Consider the following 19,852-nt stretch of genomic DNA (forward strand, 5'->3'; position numbering starts at 1 on the left):
TCCTATGCGGTATATGGTCTATTGGAAGTCTACTGAGCAGGCTAGATGAATATATGAATTTTAGTAAGTTAAGAGTTTGAGTTTAATTAAAAGTAGAGATAATCCGAAGCCAAGAAAACTACATCATTCTTGTAATGACATGCGTTGCAATTGACCCAATGTGCTCTGACTCAGTCCAAAAGATCTGCTTTCTGAAAGCCAAGACCTCAAAGCATATGTCAGGCTGACCACTATAATTTTCCAGGTCTTGTTTCAAGCCTTAAACTTCTCAATAAAGGACCCTTGTTTTGGTACGTTGTAGATACAGTAAAATACTCTGATACATAGTTTTGATTGGCAATAGCCAGGAAGTGAAGTAGTGCCCTAGGAAAACAAAGGCAGTGCCATATCAAAGCATCTGACACAACTTACGGTTGTAATTGAATCAAGCATGCCATTAATATGGACAAGTTTTCCACGATGAGATGAATAGGCAGAGATCTCAGAGAGAGAGAGCAGCACAACGGGTTGCAATCCCCTTTTAGAAGAGTACAAAGGCATGCTGTTCTATGCCCGTTGTGCTGCTCTCTCTCTCTGAGATCACTGTTCAGTTTCCATGTGGGCTACAGCATATAATGTGTGTGACTCTAGGAGGGAGAGAGGGGGTTAAAGTCTGATGATAATATATCAATGATCTGTAGAGTATCTGAAGAGATGCACTATCTGAAAGGTTGTTGTTTATTATTATTTCCATGTAGATTGTGCATATTACACTATACTTTTTAATACGTCACTCACACTATTGTAGTGTTGTCTAACACTTTGCTTACATCCCTGTACTGCCGACCCGGATCGCCATCCCGAGTCTATAATGAGCGAGGGAAATACAATAAAATAAAAAATATACTATCAAAAAAGATGTCACAACATATGTTTTTATTACCTTATTACAAAAATACCAACTGCTTCCTGTGCTGGTGCCATATAACACAAACAGAGCCAATGGGGGTTAAATAGCTTTGCTGCAAAGCACACAGACATGTTAGTGTGTCAGTCCATTTAATTTCTGTTCAGGTCCTCTGTATGTCCAGAGCTGCATGGGGCAATGTAATTAGAAAGCACAGGGAATGACAATATAAACACCTCTACCACTTGTACTGTAAGTCCTACAGTGTAGAACAAACTGAAGTTGAGTGTAAAAGCCATAGACAACCACGTTTTCAGCAACACATTGTGCCTCATTATGAATAATAATTGGCAAAAAGGGCCCACTTAGGGGAGTGTTTCCATTACTCTTTCACATCGGTTGTTAACCTGAAAGTAAGTGTCGCCTGTGTGGATTAAACTGATATGCACTCACAGCTCGACCTTGATGAGGCGACCTTTAATAACCTTTCAGTTCATCATCTCTGTCCTCTCAACTTTGACCAAAAGGGTCACAGTTTGTTGGGGCATGTCTCTCCAGCAGTTGGCTAGTCAGCGATCAGCATCTAGGCCTACATCATTTAAAATTTAAGGTAGTCCTCTTCCATCAATCCGGTGTCACAGTCAGTTCACTGTCAGTCATACAACATTGTGGATATAATTATCGTGCGTAGTATTAATGATAAAGTTAGAGTGGCTGTGAGTCAGTTGTTTGGGAGGACAGAAAGTTCACAATCCCAATCAAATGGCCCAGGATATGTTAGCCGCATGTTCCTTGGCCTTCATCCGCAGCACGGCGATGCTGGATGAGCGTCTCTCGAACTCAGGCTTGGCCTCGAACGGGTGTCCGTTGGGTGAGGGTGTGAGGAGAGAGTCAGCCGTGAAAAAGTTGTTGATGGAGACGTGTCCAAACTGGTTCTGCTGGTTAGGGAAGCCCACATACCCGTGGTCGGCTGCGGAGCGGGGGGAGTGGGAGTAGGAGGTTACACAGGGAGGAGATCCACGGGGGAGCATGCAGGAGGACACCATTGAGCCACTGGGAGCAGGGCTGGGCCACAGGTTGTTGGGGATCTGGGAAGGGAAATGATAGGTCATTTATCTGGTTATTGATTGACCTTTCTATTCTATCAGGAAAGTTGAATGATCTTGATTATGAATTGCTCCTGACGTTTTGAATATTCATAATCCAATTGTGTGTATTATAAAGGTTTTCTATTTTCTTCTCATTAGTTCTATTAAGGATAAATTTTCTTTGACAAAGTGTCATCTTTTTAGATTTATCAGTCATTACATTTTAGACAACGATAATATATGATATACCATTTCATCCAAATGTGTAACTTTAGAACGGGCTACTTCAGATGGGGTGGCAGTAACCTAATGGTTAGAGCGTTGGGCCAGTAACTGAAAGGTTGCTGGATCGAATCCCCGTAGCTGACAAGGTAAAAATCTGTCGTTCTACCCCTGAACAAGGAAGTTAAACCTGTTAACTCTTCCCTGTTATGCCTTCATTGTATATAAGAATTTGTTCTCAACTGACTTGCCTAGTAAAATAAATGAAAAATAGCCTACAGTATATAGCTTAGGCTACCAGATCAGATGTCAGAAATTGTATTCCTGATTCATTAGGAAAAATCACATCTTGAAGATTAGTATCTGCACCCATCCTTTCCCTTGCAACTACTGTAACATCCCTGCCAAATGTTGGTTTACAGACGCATCTAGAAACTTAATTGTGGTGGGGGTGAAGATTTTGCTATGGTTTGGTGGTCGTATGTAATGACGGTTTGTTTAGCGTTGCATGGGGATTTCATTTCATTTTCAACTGGTTACAATCAAAATTATTTCCATAAACAGATGACATCAGAGAGTATATCAGATATGACCTCAATGATCTGTAAATATAGTCAAATTTTTGGAACAAACGTAATATTTTTAAACAGAACCAGACTCTGCTTTTTCATAGAAATGTCCATGTCCAACCCACAAAAATGCAATTTATGTTCCCCCCTAAAGTATTTACAAGGAATAAATCATCAACTTTGAACTGAATTGAGTCATGGCCGTAAATCAAACAGTAAGATACATGGACATGCTTCAATCCCCCACTTAGCATCTGTACCATAGAATTAGAAATTAGAACACTAGAATGGGCATGAACCTTCTTATGATGGGATAAAGATCAGGGCCCTGTTGCATAAAATGTTACCCTTAAGGGTTTGACTGAAGGAATAATTTCCCTTACCTAAGGGAATTGTTTAGGGGCATGGTATAGAGCCTCACAGATACTTTAGGTAAGGGCATATTTGAGGGGTTTTATGGTAGTTTAAAGGCACATATGGCAGAAGGAGTATCTGGTTACCGTGGAGATGGCCTGATTCACTGACTAAACATCTACAGTAGTCAAAGAGATCACTTTCATTTTGTGAGATAGCAAAATGGAACTTCTACAATCAAAAAGGACAACCAAATTGATTCAGGAGATAATAAACCACATTTCTTGACATAGTTTTTTCTCCAACTTGTTTATATGACTTTCTAATACATCAAGCTAACTAGCCAGCTAGCTTTGTAGCCATGTATTGTGCACCTTGCATTGTTTAGCTATGTAGCTAGCTGGTTAATGTTTTCCTTTTGTAACCAGAGCACCACAAAATGGTGTTTACATTGATATCCATAATGAATGAAGCAGGTAAGGGACCTCATGGGCACCCTTAACTTTATTTAAGGGGGAAATGTACCTTGAAAATGTTTGTGCAACTGACTTAAAGTTAAGGAAACTTTAAGGGAAAAGATAAGGGGAAAATGTACTTAAGGTGTTTTATGCAACCAGGCCCAGTCAGGGAGTTGGTCAATCATGGTTTGCCAGTGCTGTGATAAGTGTTTATCTGTACTGTAGCTAGCTAGGCAGACAGTTTTAGAGGAATGATTTCTATTAATTTTTCTAATTAACTGCCAATATGCCTACATTCCAATCAAATAATACACTCAATCCGCAGTCATACATTGGTTGAAATCAGTTGATGATAGGACTTAGACAAGTTGTAAATGCATATAGTAGCATTCACAGCTTTCCAAGAAAACCAAGATGTTTACATTTATTGTCTGTTTAAATATATTTTAGAGTCTATATATAAACTACAGGAAATTGGTAGGCTATAAAACCTGTATAAATGTTTTTTTAATAATTATATGACAATATTTTAGGTTGACAATATTTATATTACAGAATTTCTGATATAGCCTATCACGTGCCTTAGCCTACATGTATTTTCATGCATAAGTGAAATTACTGTAGGATTATGCCTCGGGTTTGGGTTTCCCCCTTGACCGATATGACTGCCATTTGCTTCATAACTTATTTTAAAGGGATGCGTTTTGGCAGTCCCTTATGGCTTTACGTCTTATATTGGCTTTAAAGGAGCAATGTCTTGTTCAAACAATAAGTAATCCGTTACCCCGCCACTGATTTGGTAAATAGCGAGATGGGCCTGGAGAAATGTAACCGCTCTCAAATTCATGGACTGAGCTATATGGATGCAAGTACTGCCCGTGACCATGTTTTTAGGATGTACAGTGTTTGTTTACAATGACATCATTTACAAACAAAGGTGTAAAACAAGCTTATATTTTCGGTTCTGATGAGGTAAGACAATTGAACTAAGCTCATGAGGCATTTATAAGTTATATTATTTAAGTATCAATGGGTATATATATATATATATATATATATATATATATATATATATATATATATATATATATATATATCAATATGATATACCAAACATGAATGTAGCAATCAGTGATTGCCCTTTTAAAAGCCCATACGCCTAAACTAGCCTCCACTCATTGACTGGATAAATAATTTTCTGAGAAATCTGAGATGCCATTCATTTCAATGGTTTGCCGAGATACATTCTAAATCAACTTTCAAAGTCTTATCTAAAATATGGTGCATAGCATACATCTTATTAACATAGGCCTATGTCAAGGATGCTCAATATATCAAGGTGCGGTGGCAAGCAAGAGCATTATCATTTGATTTAATATACTAAATGTGTAGGCTACTAACCTACCTAGGCTACACTTGAAAATACAAAAGAAAAATGAGTGTGGCTAAATACGCACGATGGGCTCTAATTATTGTTAACAATTACCAAGTATTACACCAAAATCAAATGATTAATTCCATATGATAGAGAAGTTCAATTAGTCTAGCAAAAAGTATTCAATAGTGGTAATTAAACCGTGTCTCTGGTAAAAGCGCAAACTTGCTTGTGAGTAGCTATCCGTCCTTGGCAACACTGATATGTCATATGTCGCTGCAAAATGACTTTTTGCCTGTTGAATCTGCCCATAACGTTCTCTTTTTCTCCACTTGGCTCTTCTGTTTTGAAACCACACCTAGAGGGAGAAATAGAGAAATATAATCAAACTTTTCCTAAACAGAACTGAGCATATGGGCCTATAGGCTTAGGCTATAGCCTAGGCTAATTTGGCAACGTGGTGTAGGCTACCCTTATTTTTCGGCATGATATTGTCTGTAGACAATATTTGGTGACACAGGCCTAATAATTACCTAAGCACTCAGATACAATCCATGTTAAATAACGTGCGCACATTTGTGATTCACAGTATATAATGTATTACAATTATTTTTAATAGGAACTCAGTCCGCATTTAAATTTACTTTTGAAAGTTGTAATAGTAGAATGCAGGAGGTGCAATTTCCAAATTGGGTAGTGCATCACCAGTACCTCTTGTCATGTTAGTCATTTTATACCTTATACCTTAGAGAGCTTTTTATAACTTGTCAGAAATGTCCAGATCAACTAGCCGATGTCTGTTAACGCTTTATATTTCGTTTTTTAGCCTATAGTTATTGTTGTCATTTTTTAGTCCTGAAATATCACATGAATACACATTAGACATTGCAAAATATATACAATTGCAATTAAATTAACTTTAAAACGGCAACATTTTCTTTGCACCTCATGACACCCAACAACAAGAAGGGTGTGAACAGTTTGTGTCATGAACAGTGCTTGTGCCCATAGAAATAGACCTGGCGCGTGCGCAGGGGTGGGCGCAGGATGTTCCCCAATGCTGTGGAAAGGTTTTGGAACCCCTGGTCTAGAGATTAACTGAATGAAAGTGAGAGAGAAGTAGACCTACCTGCACTCTGGCCTCGGTTAGCTCCGTTCTCATCGCCAGCTGTTCTCTCACATAAACATCTGGGTAATGAGTTTTCTGAAACACCTTCTCCAACTCCTCCAGCTGTGCGCTCGTGAACGTCGTCCTGTGCCGCCTCTTCTTACTGCTCGATACGTTACTGTCACACTTGTCACTGATTTCGTACAAATCCGTTTTCTCCTGACCTGCCATTACCGGCGAGTCCCTCAGATTGCAACAGTTGACTATCGACCTACCGAGGTCCACGTGCAAGGTATCTTCTTCAGTTTTGGGGACACCATAATTCGCTATAGGAAAGAAATAGAAAAGTATTATTATTAATATGATACATCAATGTTTATATAATTTATTAGTATAAATACATAAACTAAAACAGTTTAAAATAGTGTTATTTTAGATAACAGGGCTATTCATAAATTCGGCTACTTTAAAAATGTTTTATTTTCCTTTTATGGGCCCAATAACACGTTAGCAGAATCTTTCAATCATGCAACAATACTGGTATATATGCTGGCTGCCAGATGCTACATTATAAGGTCATCTTTGCACAACAGGCAAGTGACAGGCCTATAAAGAATATTGACAACTCTATTTAATGTAAGAGATGTTGTACAAGCCCATTTGTTCTCTAACCATAAGCAGTTAATGTAAACACATTTGCACGTTAGCATTTCAGTTTTGATGACGGTTGATATTATTAATATTATTATTGACAAAGCCAGAAACACATATTTTCAAAACCACACTTTCTAGGATATTCATAATTTTATGACATTTAAAATATGACCACAACTGCCCATTGCTCATTCAAGGTATTCCTAATATAAAGATATATAAAAAACCGAATTGCCTCAATCCAATAGCTTTCTGGCATTCAAACAGTTTTTTTGGACAGCACTAAGAATGACATAACACATAACAAAATGACTTGTTTGAGATACGGCACATACTTTTCGTTTCACAGGCACAGTACTATTTGGATGCTAAAATAACATGCGTAAAATAACCTAATATATATTTGCTTCAATAACATTTGGGTAACGCTTTTAGCTTGCAGGAATAGCCTTACAAATCTCATCAATAACACATCCAGCATACACATTTCTCCGGCAGTTGAAAAATATATTTGGTAACGCTTTACGCACGCACAGTGAAAAGGGGCCAGTAACTAACCGTTTTGTTCTCCACGCGGTGAGGACCGCTCCATTCGCGTGTTGTGCTCGGTGGTCTGTAGCCCGAAAGCCTGCACACACTTGGGCGAAGTTTTGCTGTAGTACTGTACACTGTCCAAACTCTCCATAACTTGGTCCAACCCGCTGCCAGAGCCCATGTAATAGTCGCTGCTCTTAATCGCTTGACACTTCAACGCGAATTTATCGTTCACGTATTCCATCATCATCTTCTTCTTCCTCAGATCCCGTCGCTCAAATTAATCTTGTCAACTGACCAAATATAATTTCTGTTGACGTTCGACAAAATGGAGCATCTATATAGGTTACCCTGGTAAGACAATAATTCGCCAAAGCCGTTAGTTTGTCTAGTCTTAAAGGCACTAGCTATGGTCCCTTTATAAAGGGAGGGAGAGGGGGTTCATTGAAGAAGCCTCCCTACATTTGAATATGGAGCAGTTAATTATAACTCCTCCCACAATCCAAACCAGACACACATTAAGGAATTCTCGACCCTAGAAAGAATCTAAAATCAAACAATGACATTGAATGTAATTTACAACACGTTTAGATACCTCTCTTTATTTGGGGTAACCTAGTGATTTATCTAGCCTACTGCAAATTGAGACTGCAAATACAATTTGTAAGAGCGCATGGCTAATTTAAAGGGAAGATTGTCTTCTACACTCACTTGGCAATTCAAGTTTCTGGTTGAAATCGGCCTATTGCTGTAATAATCGGAAGAACTACATTCATGGCAATATATTTAGGAAAATATAAATCCACAGTATAACGACTTATGGAGATATTTAAAACATCTACAACTTTTTGGACTTCAAAACGATGCTTTTAAATGCAATACGTTCTCTAAAATGATGAATTCTAGGCCAATACAAAGTGTTGGTGGCTTTTTAGATAAATTATAGGCATAGCAATTAAGATGGATTTATGTGTGTGCTTTGAAAGACAGACCTCCGCTGTGTGCAAAATTGTGCTAATTCCTTTGCTCTACAGTAGCATATATACTAATAATCATCATCATCTGCATTATTATTATTATTATTGTTGTTGTTGTTATTAATAATAATTATTATTATAAACGTTTCCCTCGTCTGGCAATTTCGTTGTTACGTTTCAGCACATTTGTTGCATTAACACAGCAAAAAAATATTCTGATTAGGCTATGCAAGGTTTTTTTAAAATTCAGTAACATGTATTGTTTGGTTTAGGTTTAATATGGGCCTATTACCCATATTGCAATACAGACATGTTCTAAATCTATAACACCTGAAGCATGCATGGATTAGTACACTATCAGCGCGAGCCACTGGAGTTGAATGTCTTATTATCGAATTGAATCTATAATGTGCCAGTTTTTAACAGGGGATCAAAGAAAGTTTATAATGCAGGAATCATTATGGAATTATAAGGCGCTCGGGTGCTTCAAATCCGCAATGCATTTAGACAAATGCATCATATGGGTTTTGCATTTTAGTTTTCCCAAAAATAGGCTATTTAGCAATAGCTAAAGTTTGGGTGTGCCTCAATGGTGCTTGCCTTCCAGTATTTCCTAGCTAATTGTTCTGCATGTTTGTGAAGTGGGAATTTTATCACAACAGGACACGTTGGAAAACGTATTTTTAACTTTTGGGAAACGAATAAAGACGTTTGCAGTGATGCCATGGACATGTCAATGGAATCTGTGTGTCATGTTTATATCTCTCAATGTTCCGCAATGTTCATCGGATTTAGTGAGAGTCCCTGGAACTTCCAATAGGAGCAATATACAGTACTCACTGCAACTCACACTAAACCATGTGGCCGGCATATTCTTGTACAAGCAATGAATGCAATGCCCCGTCCAATTTAGCAGACCAAACTACATAACGAAAGACATGATGTCAGAATGGCCAGATATTATACATTTCCCCATTAAACAGTTAATACTGCATTCGTGGTATGGTTTTGAGAACAACCACACGAGTGAATTTATATGGCAGGGAGAAACAATTGTGTGGACAAATGTATTAGCCATCACCACTGCATTAGCATGTTGTGCGTAATTGCGTAAACGTGTGTGTTTCCTTTTCACTATATATTCTTTCACAAAGCCTAGCAATTTCGGGTGATATGAGTTCAATGCAAAAATCGAGAAAGGCGTAAAATGAGGCTATTCTTAACCTTTAAATGAAATAAAGATGCATTGAAGATAAATGTAATAGGGCTACATTGAAGAGGAAAAGTCTGCAATAAACAGTAAATAAATAAGAGGAAAACACGCCCCCCTCCTTATGACAAGAAGTACATTGCCACAAACCGAACTCTCTTCCACCCTCCTCCTTCCATACGGTGGGCCAATAGCAACTGCCATGCAGACAATACTTAGCTGTGGTTTGCTATCGGGTCAATGATAATACCTGGGGTTGGACCGTGACACTCGAGGAAAAAAATATGAGTGCAGGGGGATGTCTTATTGGGCTGCTAATGTGACCTCGCCATGCCGCCTCATGCTGAGGAGAAAATTCCAAAAGGTTGCGGCAGTTTGGCCTGTTGGTGGGCGGTGGACTGAGGACTCCTACCATGAGCGGCAAGTTCTTGAAAGTGGATAGGATGTTGGTTGTAATTTCCTGCGGGTTTGCCATAAAGTAGGGTTTGAAATGGTGTCTAATAATGATATGTTTTTAAGTGAATTTAAAAAAGTTGGTATTTAAAAAAAAATATATGTCTGCTTTTTGAGACTGTTGCTTAGAAGAAAACGACTTTCAAGCGCAATAATTTATACATTATATAAGAAAATAATCTGAATATCATTATGGTAGAAATTAAGAACCGAAACGAGTAAAAAGTTATTTTTCAGACCAACGAGTGATCACTAAAGCAGCCTTGGTCTAAATAATACATATACTTGGAAGTAGCGCGTTATCTAAGGCTCGAGCTAGGCAAAGCCACAGTGTCAGCTCTGATTTAGTGTCCGTTTTTATCAGCCACGTTCAAATCTTAGAAATATTGAAGGCTACTCTCAAAGCAAACAACGTTTATTTTTGCAGTTATTAATTTTTGTTGCAGCCTGCCTATGATTCGCCATATAAACCTCCCTCCAAATGGTTACAAAATGTTAGAGCAACTGATTTATGCTCATTGTTTGTTTACTTTTCGTTTGTTTGTCTTTTGTTTTGCGTGCTCACTGACAGGCATGCCTCCAAAACCCAGGCACCGAGTCAGTGTAAAATGTCATCTGGGACGGATTCTATGGTTACTAGTCTATTTAAAATGATAATAAACCACTAGTAGAGCTGGCCAAGATGAACCCATATTTAAGTCAGATGGCTATACTACTAACCGTGAGTGGGAAAACCATAAGCAAAATTGAAATCTATAAATTCCTAGTGCTCAAAAACTGAAATAATGGAGAAACATAGTAAGAGACTAACCTACATTTGTGATTATATTTATGAAGTTGACCATTCATGCTACAATTCAAGTTGACCACTCAACTCAAGGTTAGACTCAAGCATGATATATCACAACCCTGATCAGGCAGAGTCCAGTATGGCTGCATTTAGACAGGCAGCCCAATTCTGATATTTTCCCCACTAGTTGGTCTGTCTAAACACAGCCCTTTTTGGCTTCTACAGTATGTACTCTGTCTAGACAGACTAAAGAACTAACAACACTTTGACACAGGGCTCCTCTTCAGACCTCCTCCTGTATTCTATTACACTGTTTGGGTCACCTCACCACAGACAGATTAACATTGTGATTTCTTCTCTCTCTCTCACTGCCAAACCCTCTAATATTCCTGTCTACATGACTAATATACAGCAAGCACACTTATTTCACCACAAACGTGAGTTCAGAGTGATTATGTATAGCCTAATGTAATCTATTAGGCAAACAAACGGATACAGTCTTGAATACATTGTGTGAATTACAGGGGTTAAGTTGGGGAGTGAATTCTTCTACTGCCTTATAATGAAAGACAGTGTACAGTCAGATTTTTAAATCCTGTTAACGATAATAAATGGAAGAGAAACCAATTGGTAGAGACACACCCAATCCCAAATCCTAACACATGTGGTACTGAATTTAAGTGTGTACATGAGTGGAGGTTCCTCAGAGGAGGAAGAGGAGGACCATGGCAACTTATTTCTGTCCTCCTCTGGATACATTGACTTTAATACAAAACCTAAGAGTCTCATGGTTCTTACACTCTTCCATGGATTTACACAGTAATTATGACAACTTCCAGAGGACGTCCTCCTACCTATCAGACCTGACATTTTGTCCACCCAATCAAAGGATCAGAGAATTAATCTAGTACTGAAAGCATAAGCTACAGCTAGCTAGCACTGCATTGCAAAGCATGTGGTGAGTAGTTGACTAAAAGAGAGAGAAATACAATAGTTTAACAGTTTTGAACAAATAATTGTCTTCAAAAATGAAGTAGAAGCAAGAGAGAGCGGGATAGAGATCGAGAGCTAGCTATATATAGTAGTATTTTTTTCACTTTAATTTTCACTTACTTAGCTAGCTAGGTACTTTAGCCTACTCAAACAGAAAGTGATGCTATGTTAGCTAGCTGGATATATGGCTATCCAACTCTGGAACTCTTCCAAGTCATAGTAAGCTTTTGGTGTAACTGCTAAACTGCTTGCTTACTGTAGACTGTACTGCAAGACTGTAGCGGATTTACTAATACGTTAGTTCTATTAACTATGTTGACCATGATGTTAGATAATATGGGGACAACAATGTATGCTGTGTGTAGCGGTTAAAGGTTATGATATGACGGTTTGGCTGGGAAAGTTTTTTTTGCCTGGTCACATACATCTGATGTGTTGTTCACTGAAGTCCACAAGCGAAGGAAAAGGTGAGAGAGGAGGATAGTGCATAAATATGAGAAGGAATTACAGCAAGCAAAGTGATAATGCTATTTGCATGTGGCTGCTCTGAAAGTGAACTGTGTTTGTGTGTGATTAGGGCTGTATTCATTCCACCGATTCTGTTGAAAAAAAATTCTTAAATGGAACAAAACAGGGATAAACATACCTTAATTTGTCCAATAAAAACTGTTGGACAAATGATTACTCCCTAGATCAGCTAGATGCAGGCAAGAGTGTGTAAGGTGGTACTGAATGTGTCACTGTCTGTCACCTTGATTACAACAACAAAAATATCTCGACCTGTACACCTGCATTGTAAAGACCTACACTCGATCCCTCCGATGTCAACAACTACAGACCAGTATCCCTTCTTTCTTTTCTCTCCAAAACTCTTGAACGTGCCGTCCTTGGCCAGCTCTCCCGCTATCTCTCTCAGAATGACCTTCTTGATCCAAATCAGTCAGGTTTCAAGACTAGTCATTCAACTGAGACTGCTCTTCTCTGTATCACGGAGGCCCTCCGCACTGCTAAAGCTAACTCTCTCCTCTGCTCTCATCCTTCTAGACCTATCGGCTGCCTTCGATACTGTGAACCATCAGATCCTCCTCTCCACCCTCTCCGAGTTGGGCATCTCCGGCGCGGCCCACGCTTGGATTGCGTCCTACCTGACAGGTCGCTCCTACCAGGTGGCGTGGCGAGAATCTGTCTCCTCACCACGCGCTCTCACCACTGGCGTCCCCCAGGGCTCTGTTCTAGGCCCTCTCCTATTCTCGCTATACACCAAGTCACTTGGCTCTGTCATAACCTCACATGGTCTCTCCTATCATTGCTATGCAGATGACACACAATTAATCTTCTCCTTTCCCCTTCTGATGACCAGGTGGCGAATCGCATCTCTGCATGTCTGGCAGACATATCAGTGTGGATGACGGATCACCACCTCAAGCTGAACCTCGGCAAGACGGAGCTGCTCTTCCTCCCGGGAAGGACTGCCCGTTCCATGATCTCGCCATCACGGTTGACAACTCCATTGTGTCCTCCTCCCAGAGCGCTAAGAACCTTGGCGTGATCCTGGACAACACCCTGTCGTTCTCAACTAACATCAAGGCGGTGGCCCGTTCTTGTAGGTTCATGCTCTACAACATCCGCAGAGTACGACCCTGCCTCACACAGGAAGCAGCGCAGGTCCTAATCCAGGCACTTGTCATCTCCCGTCTGGATTACTGCAACTCGCTGTTGGCTGGGCTCCCTGCCTGTGCCATTAAACACCTACAACTCATCCAGAACGCCGCAGCCCGTCTGGTGTTCAACCTTCCCAAGTTCTCTCACGTCACCCCGCTCCTCCGCTCTCTCCACTGGCTTCCAGTTGAAGCTCGCATCCGCTACAAGACCATGGTGCTTGCCTACGGAGCTGTGAGGGGAACGGCACCTCAGTACCTCCAGGCTCTGATCAGGCCCTACACCCAAACAAGGGCACTGCGTTCATCCACCTCTGGCCTGCTCGCCTCCCTACCACTGAGGAAGTACAGTTCCCGCGCAGCCCAGTCAAAACTGTTCGCTGCTCTGGCCCCCCAATGGTGGAACAAACTCCCTCACGACGCCAGGACAGCGGAGTCAATCACCACCTTCCGGAGACACCTGAAACCCCACCTCTTTCAGGAATACCTAGGATAGGATAAAGTAATCCTTCTCACCCCCCTTAAAAGATTTAGATGCACTATTGTAAAGTGGCTGTTCCACTGGATGTCTTAAGGTGAACGCACCAATTTGTAAGTCGCTCTGGATAAGAGCGTCTGCTAAATGACTTAAATGTAAATGTAAAGTTTAATTTTCTAGGTTGTAGCAAACTCATGATGTGTACAGGGAGAATTAGAGTATCATGTAGTAGCCTAAACCTAATGATGTTACATTGAGCTGGGTGAATGGAAAATGAATGACAGTCATCCAATAAGCTGTAATAGAAATAAGGTCATGCTCATCATAAAAAAAAAAATCATCCTCTCTCATCTTGAATTGCACGAACCGCCCCTGGTTGACATACTGAGCATTATCCAAAGTTCTTCAAATGAGTGGGCCTGCAAATATGTGACCTGCACGGGATGATGTTGTAAAATCCTAATTCAAGACAAACAATAATAAACATATGAGAGATTAAGCAAGGCGATACTATATGGTGGACAGGGTAAACTATAGAATCCTCACCAATCCCAAATATTGGCTGATAACACTGACCGTGCTATGGGCCAGAAGAGAAAATCATCTCAATGTAAAAGCTCCAGGCTCCTCCCGAAGGGGGACAGGTGTTCAATCTTCCCCTGAAGGAGAACCGTGCGCTTGGGTTAAAAATCCTAACAGTCGTAATGGGCTGGGCAGGACCACTGGCACTAGTCATGTCTGTAGACAAAACTCCAGATCGGCTCAATACTCCGGTAGGGCAGTGTCTGTAGGAGGGATTCTGGAATCCAAATATACTGAACAATAACTACTGTAATCTGCAACTGGTAATAAAGAAAACAACATTCTAATTCTAACATCAATGTTTGCGCTCTACTCAAAGCTGCGTCTGTTTCTGACATGCTGTGTGGCAACATCTCTGAAACATGAGTCTGCAATGTATCTTCAGATTTAGTCCAATCTGCAGACTACTGTGTATGTACTATATATATATATATATATATATATTAGATCAAATAAACAAACTTGAATTGAATCATTATTTTAGAATATCACATTCATTTATCTTGATTATTATTATTAACAGCGGAGTAAAAGGGCCACTTCGTCATCTGAAGTAAATACATGTTTTCTTAGATACAATATGCAGCATCTAAGATGAAACGCCTTGTCATTCTCAATTTTATTTTACCAAAAGGGTACTATACCACAGCAAAGACCAGTCATGATAGTTTGTCAGAAAAAACAACAACATAATATACACACACACACACACACACACACACACACACACACACACCCTAACAATTGGAACAGAGGAGTTCTGTTTCTTAATTCTGACCATCATCTGCATATTAACCGTGTCATTTGCTGAACGTTTTGGGACTTTGCTCCATGTGTTCCGGTGTTGGCTGTGGTCGCATTAAGGCAGTGATATCCGAGCACAATGACCAGAATGAAAACGCCTGCAGATATTTGGGCTCATTTTTCTCCCATTGCTTTTAATGAATTTTCAGAAGACCCACGGATCCCAAGCTGAGAGTGGAAAGGAAGCTATAAGGAATTTTTGCATAGCAGACAAATAACATCTAAACTTTTGGGGAGAGGAAAGTTAAACAGTTCACGTCACAATGAAATGAAATGTCAACACATGCATATACTGTAAGTGACTGTCAAAAAGTTACTGCAAACAGAATTATTTTTGTCTTGGTTAATGTTTTAGACATACGGTGAATGCAGCTTAAACACAATTCTTGTTATGATTAACAAATGTGTTGTTACTAGTGCATTTTGTCCCTTTTCTTGCCCCCTCCCCAGCCACCACTCATCTGGAAGGGGTTGTCCCGGAAACACATGAGCTCCTTTTTAGACGGGGCAGAGGTCACTATTTGGGGAGAAGGTGCTTTATTTTCTGCAGAAAAAGGGAAAGAAAAATACAATTCTAACAGAACTACATCATATATTGGCATATCACATATAAATATTTCTCAGGATAAAGTATTTTTGCCTTGATGCTCCTTGACTGAAGAGAAATATATTGAAATATATCGCATTCACTACGTGGACAAATGTATGTGGACACCTGCTCGTTGAACATCTCATTCCAAAATCATGGGCATCAATATGGAGTTGGTCCCCCCTTTGCTGCTATTGCAACCTCCACTTTTCTGGGAAGGCTTGCCCCTAGAGTTTGGAACATTGCTGCAGAGACTTGCTTCCATTCAGTCACAAGAGCATTTGTGAGGTCGGGTACTGATGTTGGGTGATTAGGCCTGGCTCGCAGTCGGCGTTCCAATTTGTCACAAAGGTGTTTGATGGGGTTGAGATCAGAGCTCTGTGCAGGCCAGTCAAGTTCTTCCACAACGATCTTGACAAACCATTTCTATATGGACCTCGCTTTGTGCACAGGGGCATTGTCATGTTGAAACAGAAAAGAGCTTTTCCCAAACTGTTGCCACAAAGTTGTAATCACAGAATCGTATAGAATGTCATTGTATGCTGTAGCGTTAAGTTGTCCCTTCACTGGAACTAAGGGGCCCTGCCCGAACCATGAAGAACCACCCCAGACCATTATTCCTCCTCCACCAAACTTTACAGTTGGCACTATGCATTGGGCAGGTAGCATTCTCCTGGCATCCGCCAAACCCAGATTCTTAATTCAGACTGCCAGATGTGTAATTCATCACTCCAAAGAATGTGTTTCCACTGCTCCAGAGTCCAATGGCGTCGAGCTTTACACCCCTCCAGCCGAAGCTTGGCGTTGTGCTTGGTGATCTTAAGCTTGTGTGTGGCTGCTCGGCCATGGAAACCCATCTCATGAAGCTCCCGACGAACAATCTTTGTGCTAATATTGCTTCCCAGAGGCAGTTTGGAACTCGGTAGTGAGTTTCACAACCGAGAAAAGATGATTTTTACCAGCTACATGCTTCAGCAATCAGTGGTCCAATTCTGTGAGCTTGTGTGGCCTACCACTTCATGGCTGAGCCAATATTGCTCCTAGACGTTTCCACTTCACAATAACAGCACTTACAGTTGACCGGGGCAGCTCTAGGAGGGCTGAAATTTGACAAACTGACTTGTTGGAAAGCTTGCATCCTATGACGGTGCCACAATGTTAGTCACTGAGCTCGTCAGTAAGGCCATTCTACTGCCAATGTTTGGAGATTGCAAGGCTGTGTGCTCAATTTTATACACCTGCCAGCAACGGGTGTGGCTGAAATAGCCGAATCTACTCATTTGAAAGGGTGTCCACATACTTTTGTGTATATATACATTTATACAGTACTATTAGACATGAAGGTCTGTCAATCCGGAAAATGTCAAGAACTTTGCAAAAACCATTAACCTTTATAATGAAACTGGCTCTCATGAGGACCTCCACAGGAAAGGAAGACCCAGAGTTACCTCTACTACAGAGGATAAGTTCATTAGAGTAACCAGCCTCAGAAATTGCAGCCAAAAATAAATGCTTCACGAGGTTAAAGTAACAGACACATCTCAACATCAACTGTTCAGAGGAGACTGAGTGAATCAGGCCTGCAAAGAAAACACTACTAAAGGACATTAAGAAGAAGAAGAGACTTGCTTGGGCAACGAAACATGAGTGATTGACATTAGACTGGTGGAAAATGTGTCATTTGGTCTGATGAGTTCAAATGAGAGATTTTTGGTTCCAACCGCCGTGTCTTTGTGAGACGCAGAGTAGGTGATCGGATGATCTCCGCATGTGTGGTTCCTACTAATGAAGCATGGAGAAGGAGGTGTGATTGTGTGGGGGGGCTTTGCTGGTGACACGGTCTATGATTTATTTATAATTCAAGGCACACCTAACCAGCATGGCACCACAGCATTCTGTATTCTGCAGCGTTCTGGTTTGCTCTTAGTGGGACTATAATTAGTTTTTCAACAGGACAGTGACCTAACACACCTCCAGGCTGTGTAAGGGATATTTGACCAAGGAGGAGAGTGATGGAGTGCTGACTCAGATGACTTGGCCTCCACAATCACCCAACCTCAACCCAATTGAGATGGTTTGATATGAGTTGGACCGCAGAGTGAAGGAAAAGCAGTTAACAAGTGTCCAGCATATCTGGGAACTCCTTCAAGACGGTTGGAAAAGCATTCCAGGTGAAGCTGGTTGAGAGAATGCCAGGGTGTGCAAAGCTGCCATCAAGGCAAAGGGTGGCTACTTTGAAGAATCTCAAATATAAAATATATTTTGATTTGTTTAACATGTTTTTGGTTACTACTAGTTTATATGTCTTCACTATTATTCTACAATGTATAAAATAGTACAAATAAAGAAAAAACATTGAATGAGTAGTAGGTGTCCAAACTTTTGACTAGTACTGAATAAACAGTGCCTTTGGAAAGTATTCAGAACCCTTGACTTTTTCCACATTTTGTTATGTTACAGTCTTATTCAAAAATGGATTAAAACATTTACAAATCCTCAGTAATCTACACACAATAACCCATAATGACTTTAATGGTTTTTCGAAATGTTTTCAAATTTAGTTAAAATCTAAAAACAGATACCTTTTATACATAAGTATTCAGACCCTTTACTATGCGACTCAAAATTGAGCTCAGTTGCATCATGTTTCCATTGATCATCCTTGATGTTTCTACAACTTGATTGGAATCCACCTGTGGTTAATTAAATTGATTGAATATGATTTGAAAAGCACACACCTGTCTATATAGGGCAGTGCATGTCAGAGTAAAAACCAAGCCATGAGGTCGAAGGAATTGGCGGTAGAGCTCAGAGAGCTCGATTGTGTCAAGGCACAGATCTGGGGAAGCATAACAAAAAATGTCTGCAGCATTGAAGGTCCCCAAGAACACAGTGACCTCCATCATTCTGAGCAATCGAATGAGAAGGGTATTTTTCAGGGAGGTGACCAAGAACCCGAAGGTCACGATGACAGAGCTCTAGAGTTCCTCTGTGGAGATGGGAGAACCTACCGAAGGACAACCATATTTGCAGCACTCCACCAATCAGACATTTATGGTAGAGTTTCCAGATGGAAGCCTCTGCTCAGTAAAAGGCACATGACAGCCCGCTTGGAGTTTGCCAAGAGGCACCTAAAGACTCCCAGACCATAAAAAACAAGATTCTCTGGTCTGATGAAACCAAGATTGAACTCTTTGGCCTGAATGCCAAGTGTCACTTCTGGAGTAAACCTGACACCATCCCTGCTGTGAAGCATGTGGCAGCATCATGCAGTGGGGATGTTTTTCAGCTGCAGGGACTGGGAGACTAGTCAGGATCGAGGGAAAGATGAACGGAGCGTAGTAGTACAGAGAGATCCTTGATGAAAACCTGCTCCAGAGTGCTCAGGACCTCAGACTTGGGTGAAGGTTCACCTTCCATCAGGACAACGACCCAACGGACAGGCAAGACAAATCAAATCAAATCAAATTGATTTATATAGCCCTTCGTACATCAGCTGATATCTCAAAGTGCTGTACAGAAACCCAGCCTAAAACCCCAAACAGCAAGCAATGCAGGTGTAGAAGCACGGTGGCTAGGAAAACTCCCTAGAAAGGCCAAAACCTAGGAAGAACAACACAGGAGTGGCTTTGTGACTAGTCTCTGAATTTACATTTACATTTAAGTCATTTAGCAGACGCTCTTATCCAGAGCGACTTACAAATTGGTGCGTTCACCTTAAGACATCCAGTGGAACAGCCACTTTACAATAGTGCATCTAAATCTTTTAAGGGGGGTGAGAAGGATTACTTTATCCTATCCTAGGTATTCCTGAAAGAGGTGGGGTTTCAGGTGTCTCCGGAAGGTGGTGATTGACTCCGCTGTCCTGGCGTCGTGAGGGAGTTTGTTCCACCATTGGGGGGCCAGAGCAGCGAACAGTTTTGACTGGGCTGCGCGGGAACTGTACTTCCTCAGTGGTAGGGAGGCGAGCAGGCCAGAGGTGGATGAACGCAGTGCCCTTGTTTGGGTGTAGGGCCTGATCAGAGCCTGGAGGTACTGAGGTGCCGTTCCCCTCACAGCTCCGTAGGGCA

The 19,852-nt window shown here is 40.7% G+C and overlaps 1 protein-coding gene across 2 annotated transcripts; it reads right to left on the reverse strand.

Moving 5' to 3' along the window:
- Positions 1 to 900: 900 nt before the first annotated feature.
- On the reverse strand, positions 901 to 7,646 carry LOC115109672 (ALX homeobox protein 1-like). 2 transcript variants are annotated; one of them, XM_029634877.2, is made up of 4 exons: positions 7,273 to 7,646; positions 6,082 to 6,386; positions 5,182 to 5,310; positions 901 to 1,974 (listed from the first exon to the last, which is right to left on the reverse strand). In XM_029634877.2, the coding sequence occupies exons 1-4, from the start codon at positions 7,496 to 7,498 to the stop codon at positions 1,645 to 1,647; spliced, it is 990 nt and encodes a 329-aa protein (XP_029490737.2). In that variant the 5' UTR covers positions 7,499 to 7,646; the 3' UTR covers positions 901 to 1,644. The 2 variants fall into 2 exon arrangements, with proteins under 2 accessions (XP_029490737.2, XP_029490738.2); XM_029634878.2 differs by lacking the exon at positions 5,182 to 5,310.
- Between the last annotated feature and the right edge of the window lie 12,206 nt (positions 7,647 to 19,852).

The sequence above is a fragment of the Oncorhynchus nerka genome, linkage group LG25 (genome assembly GCF_034236695.1).
Source record: "Oncorhynchus nerka isolate Pitt River linkage group LG25, Oner_Uvic_2.0, whole genome shotgun sequence".
Taxonomy (NCBI): Eukaryota; Metazoa; Chordata; class Actinopteri; order Salmoniformes; family Salmonidae; genus Oncorhynchus; species Oncorhynchus nerka.